Source organism: Meleagris gallopavo, chromosome 4 (genome assembly GCF_905368555.1).
Source record: "Meleagris gallopavo chromosome 4, MGAL_WU_HG_1.1, whole genome shotgun sequence".
NCBI classification, from domain to species: domain Eukaryota; kingdom Metazoa; phylum Chordata; class Aves; order Galliformes; family Phasianidae; genus Meleagris; species Meleagris gallopavo.
The window spans coordinates 10,966,276-10,980,880 of NC_139407.1; the positions used below are offsets into that span (position 1 = coordinate 10,966,276).

At 36.1% G+C, this 14,605-nt stretch overlaps 1 protein-coding gene across 5 annotated transcripts in view; it reads right to left on the reverse strand.

Annotated features, from left to right (window-relative positions):
- Positions 1-14,605, reverse strand: part of OTUD4 (OTU deubiquitinase 4) — a 29,472-nt gene that overhangs the window by 7,203 nt on the left and 7,664 nt on the right. For all 5 annotated transcript variants that reach the window (XM_085222135.1, XM_085222133.1, XM_085222134.1 and 2 more), the window contains 13 exons: positions 13,398-13,444; positions 10,807-10,879; positions 10,246-10,327; positions 9,293-9,437; positions 7,788-7,845; positions 7,290-7,404; positions 7,008-7,072; positions 5,758-5,858; positions 4,555-4,679; positions 4,271-4,451; positions 3,097-3,262; positions 1,960-2,074; positions 176-231 (listed from right to left, as the gene is read on the reverse strand). In XM_085222135.1, the coding sequence (XP_085078261.1) occupies positions 176-231; positions 1,960-2,074; positions 3,097-3,262; positions 4,271-4,451; positions 4,555-4,679; positions 5,758-5,858; positions 7,008-7,072; positions 7,290-7,404; positions 7,788-7,845; positions 9,293-9,437; positions 10,246-10,327; positions 10,807-10,879; positions 13,398-13,444 (1,329 nt within the window). The remainder of the gene's footprint in view (positions 1-175; positions 232-1,959; positions 2,075-3,096; positions 3,263-4,270; positions 4,452-4,554; positions 4,680-5,757; positions 5,859-7,007; positions 7,073-7,289; positions 7,405-7,787; positions 7,846-9,292; positions 9,438-10,245; positions 10,328-10,806; positions 10,880-13,397; positions 13,445-14,605) is intronic.

Genomic DNA, 14,605 nt, shown 5'->3' on the forward strand with positions numbered 1-14,605 from the left:
GGCTGAGGAAAGCTGATGGCAACACACGCCTCAAATCTTGGAAGTATTTCACTAAAAGCTGTAAAGCAGCAGCAGCAATCACAGCTATAAAGGAAGCTATTGATCTGATAATCACATATCAGAGAAGCAATAACATTCAAAGAAAAAAATAATTTGGTCTTGTCTTTGAGATTACCTCAGATGAATTTGGCTCAAGCTTCTGACTTAAGTGGATGTGCCTGGAATTTGACTCTGTAACACCAAGACATAACCTAGTAAATGAACCATGACACCATTTATGGCTATCACAACTTAAGCCAGTTAAATTTCGTCTTTCCCAAGTTAAGCCTTCAAAACAAAACCCACCTCATCACATAATACTTCAGAAATCCATTTTTAATAAATATCAAGTGACCAGTTAGGGCAGTAACAGAACAGCTAGTTTAAACCTGGCTTTTCAGACTTCTACAGGAGTTTTTGTTTGTTTTAAAAATCAGTGCTTGTTAACCATTTTAATGATGCCAGAGGGAAGCAGGAAAGAAAACAGAGCTGTCATCTCAGTTTAAAGTCACCTCATTCATCCTAAATTCCCCCTAATGACTTCAATCAAAGTCCTGAAAATGTCCTGATCTGCATTTCCATATGCAAATATGAAGAGAAGACATGAGTTTAGAAAGTTTCACTCTTTCAAAAGATCCAGAAACTTTTCAGACTGATACAGAACATTTCACTCCTTGAGCACCAGCAAATAATTAGTGCAGGAAGAGGCTGCTGAAGAACACCTTGACATAATCTTCCTATGTATGATCTGTATAGACTTTTTACGTTCTAGCTTTTAGAACAAAAAAAAGTTTTTTTTTTTGTTTGTTTGTTTCAGTCTGTTTCACACTGCTTGTCAACTAAATTAATGCACATGTGTTTAACATTAGCTCCTAAGCAGATGCATTTATTTATTTTTTTTTAAAACCTTGGTGTGTGGTACCATCGTTCTAATACCTAGACAACAGTGTAGATAAAACCAATATTGATTACAATTACTACAGATTTCCCTGTACCAAAAGGAATCTCAAAATACTGAGAAGGAAATAACTGTTTATTCCTGCAGAAGTTTTTTCGTCTAGTTCCATAAGCAATGAATCCAAAACATCAAAAAAAAAAAAAAAAAAAAGAGAGAAAAGGTGACATGCCATACATTACAACTAAATCCATCTGGAGCATCTTCTACACGTATGCTCTTTGGCATCACATATGAAACAAGTTGTAAGGGTTTTTTTTAGTAATGAAAAAACAGGTAATATCAGTCCTTGTTAGATCATTTGAGAAGGTATTTGATGTTCTAACAGGAACTGAATGGCACCAGTACCATAAATATACAATGCCTTTTCCCAGAGATAAGGGAACAACAACAAAAAAAAAAGTAAGAAGAGAACTGCTTCTAAGAGAAGACTTTATCTAGTCAGAGAAGAAAAGAGAAAAACAACTCAGAAGAAGCTAAGACCAAATCCCGTGTTCAGGAAAACAGGTTTGGTTTTTCAGTGGTGGGTTTTTTTTGCGTCACCTCTTCTGCAGTCTTTTCTCCCCCTTCCAAACCACTGTGCACCAATACTTGATCATATCACATATATTATTTTTACCCTCTTTTCTCTTAATTTACTCCAGTATAGCACTCCTAGTATTTCTCCCACTAGCACTTTCTGCTATACTCATTAGCATTTCAACAGTATCTAATTTAATTCAATAATCTAGTTTTTCATTTCCCCAATTCATCTTCCCACTTACTACAAAAATGCCATCAAAGAGCCTACTTCTCTCAGCCACATTCACAAACCTTGACCTTAGCTTAGTTGAGAGCTATTACTTGTAATAATTTTCTTCTCATTACTTAAACTGATTGAATCTTGAATAAAGTCTGAAACCGGTAATAAATAAAAGGAAAACAAGACTTGATCTGAAATTTTTTAATTATTATTATTTTTTTACCTTTATCTTTCTGCTCTTCCATTTCTGCTGTCCACTTGCTGTTTCTTTTCTCATTATTTGAGACCTTCTTTGGATTATCCACGGTCTGTGTAGCAGCCTGACAGACTGACTGATTCTAAAGACATTGACAAAAGCAGAAACGCAAATATGTTTTAGAAGCTCGGAGACACTTTGCTGTCATCTGGTACGACACTATTAGGCCTTCGTGACAGGTATACTTATTACAGTAATATGCAGAAGGAGAAAGGAGAAAAGCAGTCTTAATCAGTATCAAATTCATTTACTCTTTTGTTCACTGCTAAATTTTGCTTTAAAAGTGTTCATGTAATTAGTTTACATGACAAACTAGAATTGATTCACTTGAAGAATTTCTGCTTTAAATTGCATCCTTTTCTCTACAGGATCTGTTTATTCCCTGGATGCACAGAGGCTAGTGCACTTTTAATAAATTCTTCTCTTGATGCGGGTTTTTTAATCTAAAGGCTACTATCTTCCCTCAGACAATGACAAATCTACTGAAGCCATCCCGGTTCTACCGCAGAAAAAAGAAGAATTCTAACACAAAAAGCATCTGCATTGCTATCACAGCAGGCAGGTTCTCAGGCTAAGAAGAAAAGTCACCTCCAAATAAAACATTTTGGTGTGAACTGAATCAGAAAAAGGCACCTAGAAGTCTGTGACATCAACTTAAGCACCACAGTGCCATTTCACTGAGCTTTTTCTCATTATTAAACTGAACTTCAGTTTTGTCCTCGCATAAGATTTGATCCCACTATTAGAAAAAAATGCAACGGGTGATTAACTGTAGGGGAGCATAAAGCACTGCAAACAGCGGAGGAAAAATCAAGACAGAAGCCCATGGCTTCAGAAGCTCATATTTCTACTGTATTTATGCACCTAAAGAACTATCTAATGTGGAATATTAATAATTTACAAAGGAAGCTACTAATCGTAGGCCTCATACTGAACATATACTGTAGATCTACACGTTGCTATGCACAAAGTCAATGTGAAGAAAACACCTCTAATAAAAACACAACAACACTGAATCAACAGGTTACTAATTAACAGTTCATGGACAAGTATGGAGAATGAGTTAATCAGTTACAACAGGAAAAAAAAAAAAAAAACACATACATTGGAAAGGGCAGGAAAAGCTTGTTCATCCCTCTGCTGGATCTCATAAAGAGAACGGGACTCTTCTATTGCCTGCTTCTCCCTGCGTTCCTCTGGAGATAGGCCGAAGTAGTTACAGTCTCTTCCACCATGGTTAAGATCCTCAGTTCTCTCACGGTCTGTTTTTCTATAAGGGAAAAAAAAAAACACTTCATCGAAGTACCAAACACGATGCAAACTCATGGTTTAGAAAAGCAGAAAGCATGCAATTATACAGAACTGCACATGTGATTCTACATGTACCAAAACCCTTCCCACCTATTGCAGTTACCCATATTCAAAAATTTTAAGGAAATGAAGGTGGGTTTTTTTGTGCCATCTGAGAACTGAGCAGCCCCAAAATAGCTGTGCAAGATCAAAATCAGTCAGTAAAGGACATTCCTGTAAAAATAGAAGAAAATTCATAGTTTTCAACATGTGAAGCATCACTACACAAAACTGACACCACTGCTGGAGCTTCCTGAACTATTTAACTAAACGTTTGGGTTAAAGGAAGAGGTGCTCAAAATGTGGGAGTCTCCAAAGACAACCCAGCCTCACCCATTCCACAAAAAGTTACAAGAGAAGGTACAAAAGAATAACAAAACATACCATAAAGAGTTGAGCTGTATACAAGTCTTAACTAAGATAAAAGGAGAATGGCAACAGTGAAAACAAACTGCTGCTGCTGCAAGACAAACCCAAAATGGCTGCTACTAACAAATGCAGGCAAAAGAGTGTTCTTATTCATACTTCATGTGATCAGTCGTAACACGCAGCAGTCCTCTTTAACAGGGAGAAGCTGAGGGGAGATCTTAGCTATGCCCAAGACCTACATCCAACCAGAAAAAAAGCAAGCTTCCAAGAAGAAACGACAGTTTCAAGCACAGCCCTTCATATTGTCATTCAAGAAAAAAAAAATACACAATAATAAAACTAAATTAGAAGCTCATGATAGCAACAATTCTGAAACAGCTTTGGCAATGAAAAAAAATCTTTTCTTGTGCTTATGCATATTTATAAAGACTCAAAATACTTCCTAGGAATTCAACAGCAACGTGTGCCAAGCGTATGACAAAAGCACCTAAACAGGAACTAGCTTTCCAAGAAGCATAGCTGGAGTTCAAGATAAGGAAAATGTTATCTGTAGTTTTACCTTACAGCTTGGGAAGAATTCCTGCCTGGAGCTTTTTGCTCAGTTGAGGTCTGATGAGGTTGAGGCCCAGAACATATGAACTGATGCTGCCTGGTTCCCACAGTATGCTGAAGTCGAGGAGGTAGTGCTGACTGGGGTTTTATTGACTTGCTCTGATTCTTTGGCCCTCTGCAATCTGCATCTGTGATAAAGGAATCAAAACATAACTCTCTTATTATTTTTCATCTCTTGGGAACAAAACATACGACAAAGATTCTGCCACAGAAAGGCCGGCATAGTCCTACCGGGCTGAGCATTCTGCCCCCACGTTGGGAAAAACTTTTTCATCTTCTTCCCTGGCACAGTGTTCCAGCCCTCCATAGGAGAGGCCTGTGGAAGAGGTTTAAGGCTCTTCAGTGACACAGAATGCCTATAAAACCAGGAAAAACAGAGGGAAAAGGAAAATATTTAAGACCAGACTTGGGAATACTATGCGTTTACTAAGAATGGTGGATCTTTCCATTTTTGATAACACTGCATTTAGTGTCCTTACTTCTTTACTATTATACTCAAGCAATATGTAGAACTTCTTCCATTTTTCAAAAATTCCCTTGTAAGGCAATATAAATTTAGCCAGCATTCAACAGCATGCAGATGTCCTACAATTGTTTATTTTCTTTTCCCTGCGGACAGGAAGTACAGCTCGATTCTTGTGAAGTTTTCAGTTTTCTTATAGAAGGAAATTCCATGAGATTAATAGGGATCTTCTTCCTTATTTATCTTGACTGCATTTCCTGTTCCCGAATGACACAGCTACGCATCACACTCACTGATTTAACAATTTTTCCCCAGAAAAATCATAAAAATTACAACAGAGCTCAAGCAGACAGTCAGAAATAAAAAAAAAGAAAGGACACTCTGCCCCTATTCCGCTCCCCCTCTCCCCCCTTCCCCCCCAAAAAAAGCCCCACAAATAACCACCATCACCAATTTTAAACAGTTAATTTGCCCTGAGGTACAGTGAAGAGTTTCCACTTACCTAAACAACAATTGCTTTGAAATGAGGTGGAGCTACTCAACCAACAGTGAAAAATTAAGCTAACTAATGGCCTTTTTCATATGAAAAGCTTGCCAAAGAAATCTAGCAACCAATTATCAATCACAACAAGCAACATTTAAATAAGAAAGTGGGAATCTATTTAGAATCAGAGCTCCTACAAGCAACACTATTAAGATATTTTTTTAAAGAAAACAATACATAATGCTAATATGCTCACTGACTTCTTGCACAAGTAATATACAGAATACAATGCGCTAAAGGAAAAAAAGACTGCAGTGACAATTACTGTACAACTCCCCTCCTTATTTTATTTAATGTATCATTTTCATAAAAATGTTTCAGCAGTGCTGCTTCAAGTAAAGAAGGAAGTGCCCTGAATTGTGCTGAAAACAATTCTGAACTAAAGTAATGCTTTGGCACTCTTTCCCAAAAGAAATTAAGCACTTACTTTGCTCCAAGCTCTTCTACAAATACAACAACTGGCCCATTCTCAGAGCAAACCTCTTGAATATGGGCATTATAAAATTTCCCATTATGGTCTAAGCGCACCTATGGAAAAATAAATAGAAAAATAAATAAAAATAAAGAGCCTAAGCTTCAAAGAAGAGAATGAGAGAATACAACTCTTTAAACTGTTAGTAATATTAAAAATAGATGTTGTTCTCTGGACAATAAAAGACTTGAGAAATAAGAACATGTCAACCAGTAAACGCACCAAAAAACAAATCTTCAATCAAAAACCAAATCTCCTATCAACCTAAGTTCTTAAAACACATACACACCACAGAGAGCTTTCCAGGTATCTTTACTTTATGAAATACGGCTTTCAAAACTTCACAAAACAGTTTAGAATTAGCTAGTCCATCAAGAATTTCCAGCATTACTGAAGACACTGTCTCTCAGAATAAATCCCAAAGCTTTTTCTTGTTTAAATCCAGGTAGAGAAAAATCATTCACTGACCTCACTGAAATTTAGTTTCATTAAGAACATAAAGAACACCAATTATTTCAGATGTAACTTTTTTAGAAAGAGTTTTAAAGCAAAAAAGAAAGAATTTGTTCAGACGTGATAAGAGTTTTAACTGTCTAAAAAAAAAAAAAAAAAAAACAACCAAATACCAGACCTTCTAGGTGCTTAAAATTTGTGTGTTAAACATAAAATAAGCTTATCAATGAATGTCCTGCTACAGCGTTTGGTTTTCCAGTTGCATTAATTCAGTTAACATCACTTTTCAATACTTCCTAAGTTTTTATCCCATGTGTTTACTGTCTTACTGTGTACATACCAAACAGGAGAGAGAGGTTTAATATCAGAGCTCCTTCTACTACTACTATCTGTAACTTTAAGTCCATGCCACAGCGGACAACTTCAGGGTCTAAAACAGAGAAACTGTAGCCCATCCTATTAAGCAGTAAATAACCAACTCCACATAAGGCTTTCCTGCTCTTATGGGGGGGGGAGGTTGTTTTGTTGCCTGTAGGAGGAGCTTTTTCGTTGTGTTTCTGGTGGTTTCTTTTGGGTGGTGTCAGTGATTTTGTTGATCAAATAATTCTTTCTTACGTGACACATACATACACACAAACTGTGTGCATATATCAAAATAACTGAGATACACATCAAAATAGTTAACAAAGGGGGAAAAGTGACATTAACAAGACACTTATGTTTTTCTCCAACTGTAATTACATAGTACTTACTTTACATTTATCTCCAATTGAGTATTGCATGCCAGCAGCAATAGAAAAATCTTGTTTTTGCTGATCTGTAAACACATTAGCAGTAACATATTGTTAGCTTAAATACACTGCAAGAGTGACTTTATTGATACAGTTAAACTAAAAAGCAGTAGTCCAGGCTTTCGATCCACACACAGACACATAAGAGGAAGACCATTGCCTGAAATGAAACTATCACTGCTCAAAAAGGCTCTGCTTCCCATATCAGCTTGCAGTAGATGAACTTAGTATACAGTTACTTACCCCATTTGGATTGGAGCCAAACATCATATTCAACATTTCTGTAAACCAGTGGATTGAGTGACTTAAGAACTTTCTTAGGTAAAAACAGGGTGGGATTTCCACTGCTCTTAAGGTGCTGTATGAAACAGAAAGAAGTGTTAAAGTGGCCATTTAAAAAGAAGTTTACACTAATAGATTTTTAAATCACAGCATTAAGATTCCAAACTTAAATACAGAAGAGCCAAAAATACACAAAGCATAGAAATGAATTAAAAATTTAATTCAAATGGTGTTCTTTTAAACATACCAGAACAAAATTAAGAAATAAACAGCAGTACAAAGGACACCATCCATCCACAATGAAAGCAAACATCTACTTTTCAAAGAATGAAGTAGATTTTAAAATAGTACACGTTTGTACAAGCAGAAAATCAAGATTGTATCATGAATGTGACCAAAAAAAAAAAATAATAATCAGAATACAAGTTAACAGGAGAAAAATAAATCTTAAATAAATACCTTGTTGCCAGAAAGAGACTTTAATCCATTCATATCACCAACTGCTGTAGCTTTACTTCTGCAGAAGAAGAGAAGGAACAGTGACAGTATATTATTAATAAGGACTAAGCAAGAAATGTCTTGGAAGCTGAGAAAAATACTGAGGCTACCATTCTCTTCATATTTTTCTGCACTAAACATACCATGCAACACCTTTGTCTCTTAAGATGTAAAAGCTAAGTCTAAAATAAGATTGACATTTCTATACCACACAAGGCTAAAACTAAGACTTCATTTTTAAAGTTCAAGTTTTAGGAAGCCTATCTTACACTAAGACACTTAGCTATTTGTTTAAAAAAAAAAAAAAAAAAAAAGATGAAAGTTGCAAAGGAAAAAATTTCCTCTAAAACACTGCAGTTATATAAGAAAAACAGAGCAAAAGAGGCCATCAGAAATAAATGATGTCATAATCCATTAGTTAACCAGGATCAGACACTCTAACTTACTCTATTTTTCTACCCCTGACATTAATAGAAGTTTAGACAACTGTCAGCATTAACTCCTCCCACAACAGAATAGCTACTTACATTTAAAATAGCATAACTGAAAAGTTAACATTTATAAAATGTAAAAGAACGTCCAGAAAACTAGGGGAGGAAACAAGCTAAAGTAAACTTGAAGACAAGCAAAAAAAACCCTTAAGACTTTATACACAGGGCAAAATGTTTTTAACTGAGGCTAAGCAGGTCAAGATTCACACAGACTAGGTCTTGCATCAATGACATGAAGTTAGATAGTCTCAAGTGAGTATATGACATCCACTTACAAATGCGCTACAGAGATTAGCAGCATATTTGCTTATGAATCCCAATGATAGAGGATAACCTCATTGCACACAAAGCTCAGGAAAGCACCAAAAAGGAATAGAGAATTTTCCACACTGACATTTAACTACAAAAATTATTCTACACAGAAATACGTTATATTTGATCTGGAAACATTCCCTATTATTCCCCCCAACCCCTCACTAAGAAGAAAGGCAACTAATGTCTTCCCCAGAACTTGGTATTCTCTCTCTGTCAATTTCCATCAGCACCACAGCATCACAGAGGCCTCTGGAGATCATCAAGTGCACCCCTCTGCTAAAGCAGATTCCCTACATACTAGTATGAGAGCCAGGCAACCAATTCTCACGGAGTTTACTACACCACACTGGCGTGCTGACAGCTCTCCCCAGGAATTATTCTGCTTTAAACAGGAAGAGGGACATGTTCCAATGGCAGTACTCCAATATGTAATGAGACCTAAGGTAGATTGCAGGAAAAAGAGACAAACTAGGTCCTTAGTTACAGTAAAGATTACATATGTAGTTCTTTCATAGTTCTAACCCTTCCTCTTTGTTTCCCCTCATTAATTCTTAAATGTTTTCAACCCCTTCAGTTCTGCTTCGCAAAAGAAATTCAGAACATTTTTTTAGCACGTACTGTGTCCGCATGCATCTTATAGCAAGCTCTAAATCCATTTACCTGTAGTTGTCATCCTCCGAATCGGAAGCAGAAAATTCACTGCTACCATTATTTTCCTCTGTCATACCAACAGCACTAAGTTCTGCTATAATTTTCTTTACATCTGTACCAAACACCTTCTCATACAGCAACTCATAAAGAAGAGCTGGGGAAGGGGACAAGAAAGTGGTAGAACAAGATCAGTTATGAGGTAAATGAAGTTTTACACCACCATTACAGAGGAGTTTGAAGTCACTTCGATGAAAACAAGCATTCTGAAACATTAACTGAAACAGGGAAGTTGTTACAAGTCAAAACAGCTGTAGCTACTATAGTTTAACATGTATGCATCAAGCTACTAGCAAGCAGTTCTCCTGACAGGCAAACTGGGCGTCAGTCTTGCAACTCTGTATATGGGCAGGAATTTCAAAAAGAACAGGAATTCCTGCATGGGATGCCAAGGGACCCACAGAAGCTGGCTGGAACCTCTGGGCATTATTCCACTCTGGTAAGAAAAACAGTAACTCATGTAGACAGTTATATTTTGCATAGTCAACTCCCATGATTTCTGTAGAAATTACACAAGCAAGGATAATTTTTAAGTAAACAACTAGTTCACTAACATCACCTGAAATACAAAATTAAAATCTAAATGCTGACCAAAGACAATTCAATAGATTATAAATCAGTACACCAATATTTTCTGTTCATATCAGAGCACCCAGATAAAGAGAGGCAGATAAGTCTTCGCCTCTGGGTTCATTTGCAGTCATGCCTCAAGAACCAAGGCACAGGAAGAATCATACAATCACTGACAATCCAAATGGAAAATTAAGCTCCAACAGAATAATTCCATAATAAGCTCCAATAGAATGATAATAAACATTCAGAGAGAGCCTTTTCCCTTTAACTGAAACCTGGATTATCATTTGCAGTAAAAATGTGTGCTTTTAGCTAGCCAACATAATACTTACACTGGCACAGAGCAGCCCTTTCTGAATACTCTATGGGATAAACAATATCATAGTGGTTTCCATTTGAGAAGCATAGCAATACCTACAAAACAAAAAATGTACATATTTTTAGGTAAATGAAGAATCACTCGATTCTTCTTATAAACAGTACCTTTAAACTCAAATCAATGTGTTTCAGGATCTCAAAATAACAATAAAACAATCCAAAAGTTCAGTGGATGTCTTTTAAATTAAAAAAAAAAAAAGTTGGCTGAAAGTCAAAAAATAAGGCCAACATAACTATGAGTTGGCATCAGTCGTAAATTGATCTTCACAGAATTCTGAGCTACTAAGAAGATACACTACACACCAAATACAGAGCAGCTGTTTAAAATGAGCTACATGTATTAACAGAATCTTTGTCTTAAATAGGTACAGAAGAAACGGTTCAAACTGAATTATCTCAATATTTGTGTAGACTAATAAAACTCATGTTATATTAGTTGTTAATTAAAGTAGCCTTCATTCAGATTTCACTATATACATACGCACACACACACAAAAATTTGGTGTTATTTTAACCTTATCAGAAAATCCATTTTCAGTCACGTGTGAAGGAGAAGCATTTGGTTCCCGATATATTATGAAATCTTTCCTGAGGGGAGGAAAAAAGTATGTAAGATTTCATGAAACAATCAATAACAACAGGAATATTCTAGCCAACTTCAAAGACTATCTATAACAGCAAAAAATAACTATTAGAAAAGAATACTGAAGATGAGTGGACCTTTCACTGGACCAAAAAGGACTTTTGTAATATATTTGCTCTCTCAGGAGAGATTCAGACAGAAAATACTTATATTTGACAATTCCACTATTAGTCTCACACTCCAAGTGAAATTTTTGTGCAGTACTTCACCCCCTGTGATGCACCACAGCCTTCTGTCACAGATACAGGAGCCTGTGGTAGAGTGTAACAGTTCTTAGCTAATAACATCACAAAAGATATTTAACACGGATGCAATTATTAATGACTTAAGTAAGTAACTTCTTAATTCTAGCTATTTCTACTCCTCTCCCAGCACAAACACTTCAACTCACTGATCTTCTTTTTTTCTTTCTTTGAAGTAGCAGTAAAATCTTATATCAGTTCCATCTTACCAATATTTTCACACAACAGTTGTGACATAACTCCTTTTTGATTGTTATGTTATTAAAATGATTTATGGACCGTTCTTAACATATTTGCAGCTTTTTCCATTTGGGGTATAGCACACCATCCCTATAGTCTTCCTATAAGCAGTCAACTGTGTGTTGGTGCACTACTGGCAGATACTCATCATGAAGCACGTCAGCCCGGCACGCTTTCACAAAATGGGTTTAGTGAGCTTTATTTCTGTCCCAAGCAATGACTGCTTTCCAAGGTGAAATAATTGCTTCATTATCCTTACAATGATTCAAAATATAAATGAGCAGCTGGGCTATGACAATATAACATGTAGAATTTATGTGCTGCATTTAGAATTTAAATTCTATATTTATTTTTACAGTCTATTTAACCAGTAAGCATAATAAAGTGGAAATAAAGCGACAAGGGAAAATTCACAACTGATATTGACTTGATACTTCCTCTCCTACTATAAAGCAATCTCTGCCATGTCCCAAGATTTAATTTTTCTTTTATCTACAGTCCTCCCTTTGCTCACCAACCCATCACTTTCTTCAACAAATCTTTCCTCACAAAAACTTAAGTGTAATTAATCTTGCAAAATGATTACGTATATTCACATGTGCAGTTTTGGGATCTAGGAAAAGAAAAAAAAAAAAAACAAGCACGCCTTTCTACATCACCTGAAGAACAGCAATTCTGAGAGGAAAATAATATAAAAGCTCAGAGTGCCACCTGCCCCAGTGAAGCAATTACAATGTAGAACATAACCAAAGCAGTGCTGCGACAGATCTGAGGAGTAGAAATGGAGCCAAACCTATTGATACTGCACTTCTACCCTGTCCTTTAGACGTCTGAAACCCTCCCCCTTTTCTACCTGGCGTGGAACAGGAAACTTGCACTTCTGCTTTCCTTCAATCTGCCAGCATGCAGTAAAAGAGGAGACACTTTCACTCTACCTCCATCACCTTTTCTGCTTTCCTGGAGCTTCTAAGTTGCCTTTTCAATGGAAGCCAGACTTCCCAAAATAAAGCGTAGCAGTCACACACACAGTGCAAGCAAAGATAGATTTTTGGGCAATTTCCTGCTCACTTAAGTACTTTAAAGTAATATTTAACTAGTTTGCTTCTTCCCTCATCAACCATCTCATCAAGAGTCCAAGTACAAAAGTACCATTAATTTACAGTTAAGATTATGAAATAATGAATTTTCTAACTGGTTTATGAACAGCTGTAAGATGCTGTACATAATCACTTCCTTGCACGGAAATTACAAAGAAGTTACAGATATTCAGCATATTGTTTTACTTACAAAATAGCATATATTTTTGTTAAAAAAGGTTAACATGCAAGATTCTATTTACTTAAAACTGCTCATCACCAACAGGAGCATTTACCTACACACAAATACTAAAACATTTAAGTTTAGCTCAGGATTGCCCTATTTTGCCAACACTGATACGATGGAAAAAGGAAAAAGAGATGAGAATAAAAGATGCCACAGTTAACTTGGAACTCCTATCCAGCTTCACACTGGGGGAGGTATCAGAATGGCTTTCTAACATGTAGCCTACAATACTCATTCCATCAACCCCTTCCACAGCATCCAAACTGAAGCAATTAAGAAAAGGGTGCAGATCAGAGCTTAGTAACAGGGCTACTATCAAACCTTCATGAGAAGTAGGTAGAAATGCAGTTTTAACAGAAAAGATGACAGACAAAGTTAACAAAAATACAAACAGCATGACATCACCCACAATTACGTCACACAGGTGACATGGATGACATTAATGCAAACTGTAACTCAAACTCCAGGTTAAATGTCATTTTCAAAGCTCACTTCTCAATTCCTATTTAATACCTTGACAGCTGCAGTTTTCCAAACGTATTTGTAATTTTCTGGAGAACTAAGATGTGACATACAACTCCATCTTTGGTATTCCAACTGATTAACTAACAAAGCAACTGAATAGACATCAATATAACACAGTTAAGGGTTGTCTTACTTGTACATAAGTGAAAGGGCACTTATTTCTACTTGTCCAACCCATTCCTGTATTGGAGAAAAAAAGAAAAAATAAGAAAATTAAGCCCAATCAAACACACAAATATTACACTTCGTCTTGAGTAGATAAACAGGTATCATTGTCAAATATAAATCCACTGACACTGAGTCTGGAGTTCAACCAAGGTTGACTGTATTCAAAGATCTTTTGAAATAACAGTTGTGCCAGTAAGGTTCAGAGACAGAAATTGGAGGCCTTTTTTTCCAAAGCAGAAACTGATCTGTGTGAAACCTGAGAACTTAAAACAATGGAAAATGGCATAATTTACCATTTGGTACAGCATATAGCCTCGTTATCTGAGCAACAATGCTATATGATTAAAAATCCTTGGAAAAGCAAACAAAAGAATAGGTTAAGCATCTATTTTTCTCTCTTCCTCCATATGTTCTAAAAGTTGAAAAAAAGTAAAAAAGAAGACTCATCTGATGAGCTGTCTTCACTAGGGACGTTGTAGTTGCAGGGAAAAAAAAACAACATGCTTTTATTTTGGCAGAGAATGCATGTAAATACACTTTGCAAAACCCACAAAGTTCTTTAACTTTATTTCTATATATTGTACTAGATTGTTCTCTTTTTTTCCCCCTCACATTATACAAGCTGTTATCTCCCTAACTTTAAAAATTAAATCAATTGTGCACCACATCAGCTGTCTTTTCATCACCTAAATCTTCATAGCTTTACTCAAGGCAGGCTTAAAGAAAAAGCTGATCATGCTGCTCGTTGTGGTTTTGTTGTTGTTTTTTTTTTTTAAGAGGTATCGAGAACATTAAAATGGAAACAAGAAAATCCCCAAAATATTTTGTGCTTTACAAAAGAGTATATGTGTATGTACATGGGTCACTGCCAAAAGTAATGCCTCCTATTCATTTCCATGGAAGCTAGAAGAGGTACAAAGAGCACAATAACACTAACCTAGACCAAAGTCTCAGATATAAAATACTCATTTTCAACAGCCCCCACCACGAGTTAAGCATTTTCACCAGTGATGAACAAAAGCCTGCATTTTGCACTTGTAAAAACCTACACTCCACCCCCCCTCACTGTGCTCACATCCACTGTTTGGTCTCCATAAACACTCAGCAACAATTGATGAATGTCAATGGGTGCCATTTCCCCTGCATGAAGGAATTCAAAGACAACCCTTTGCT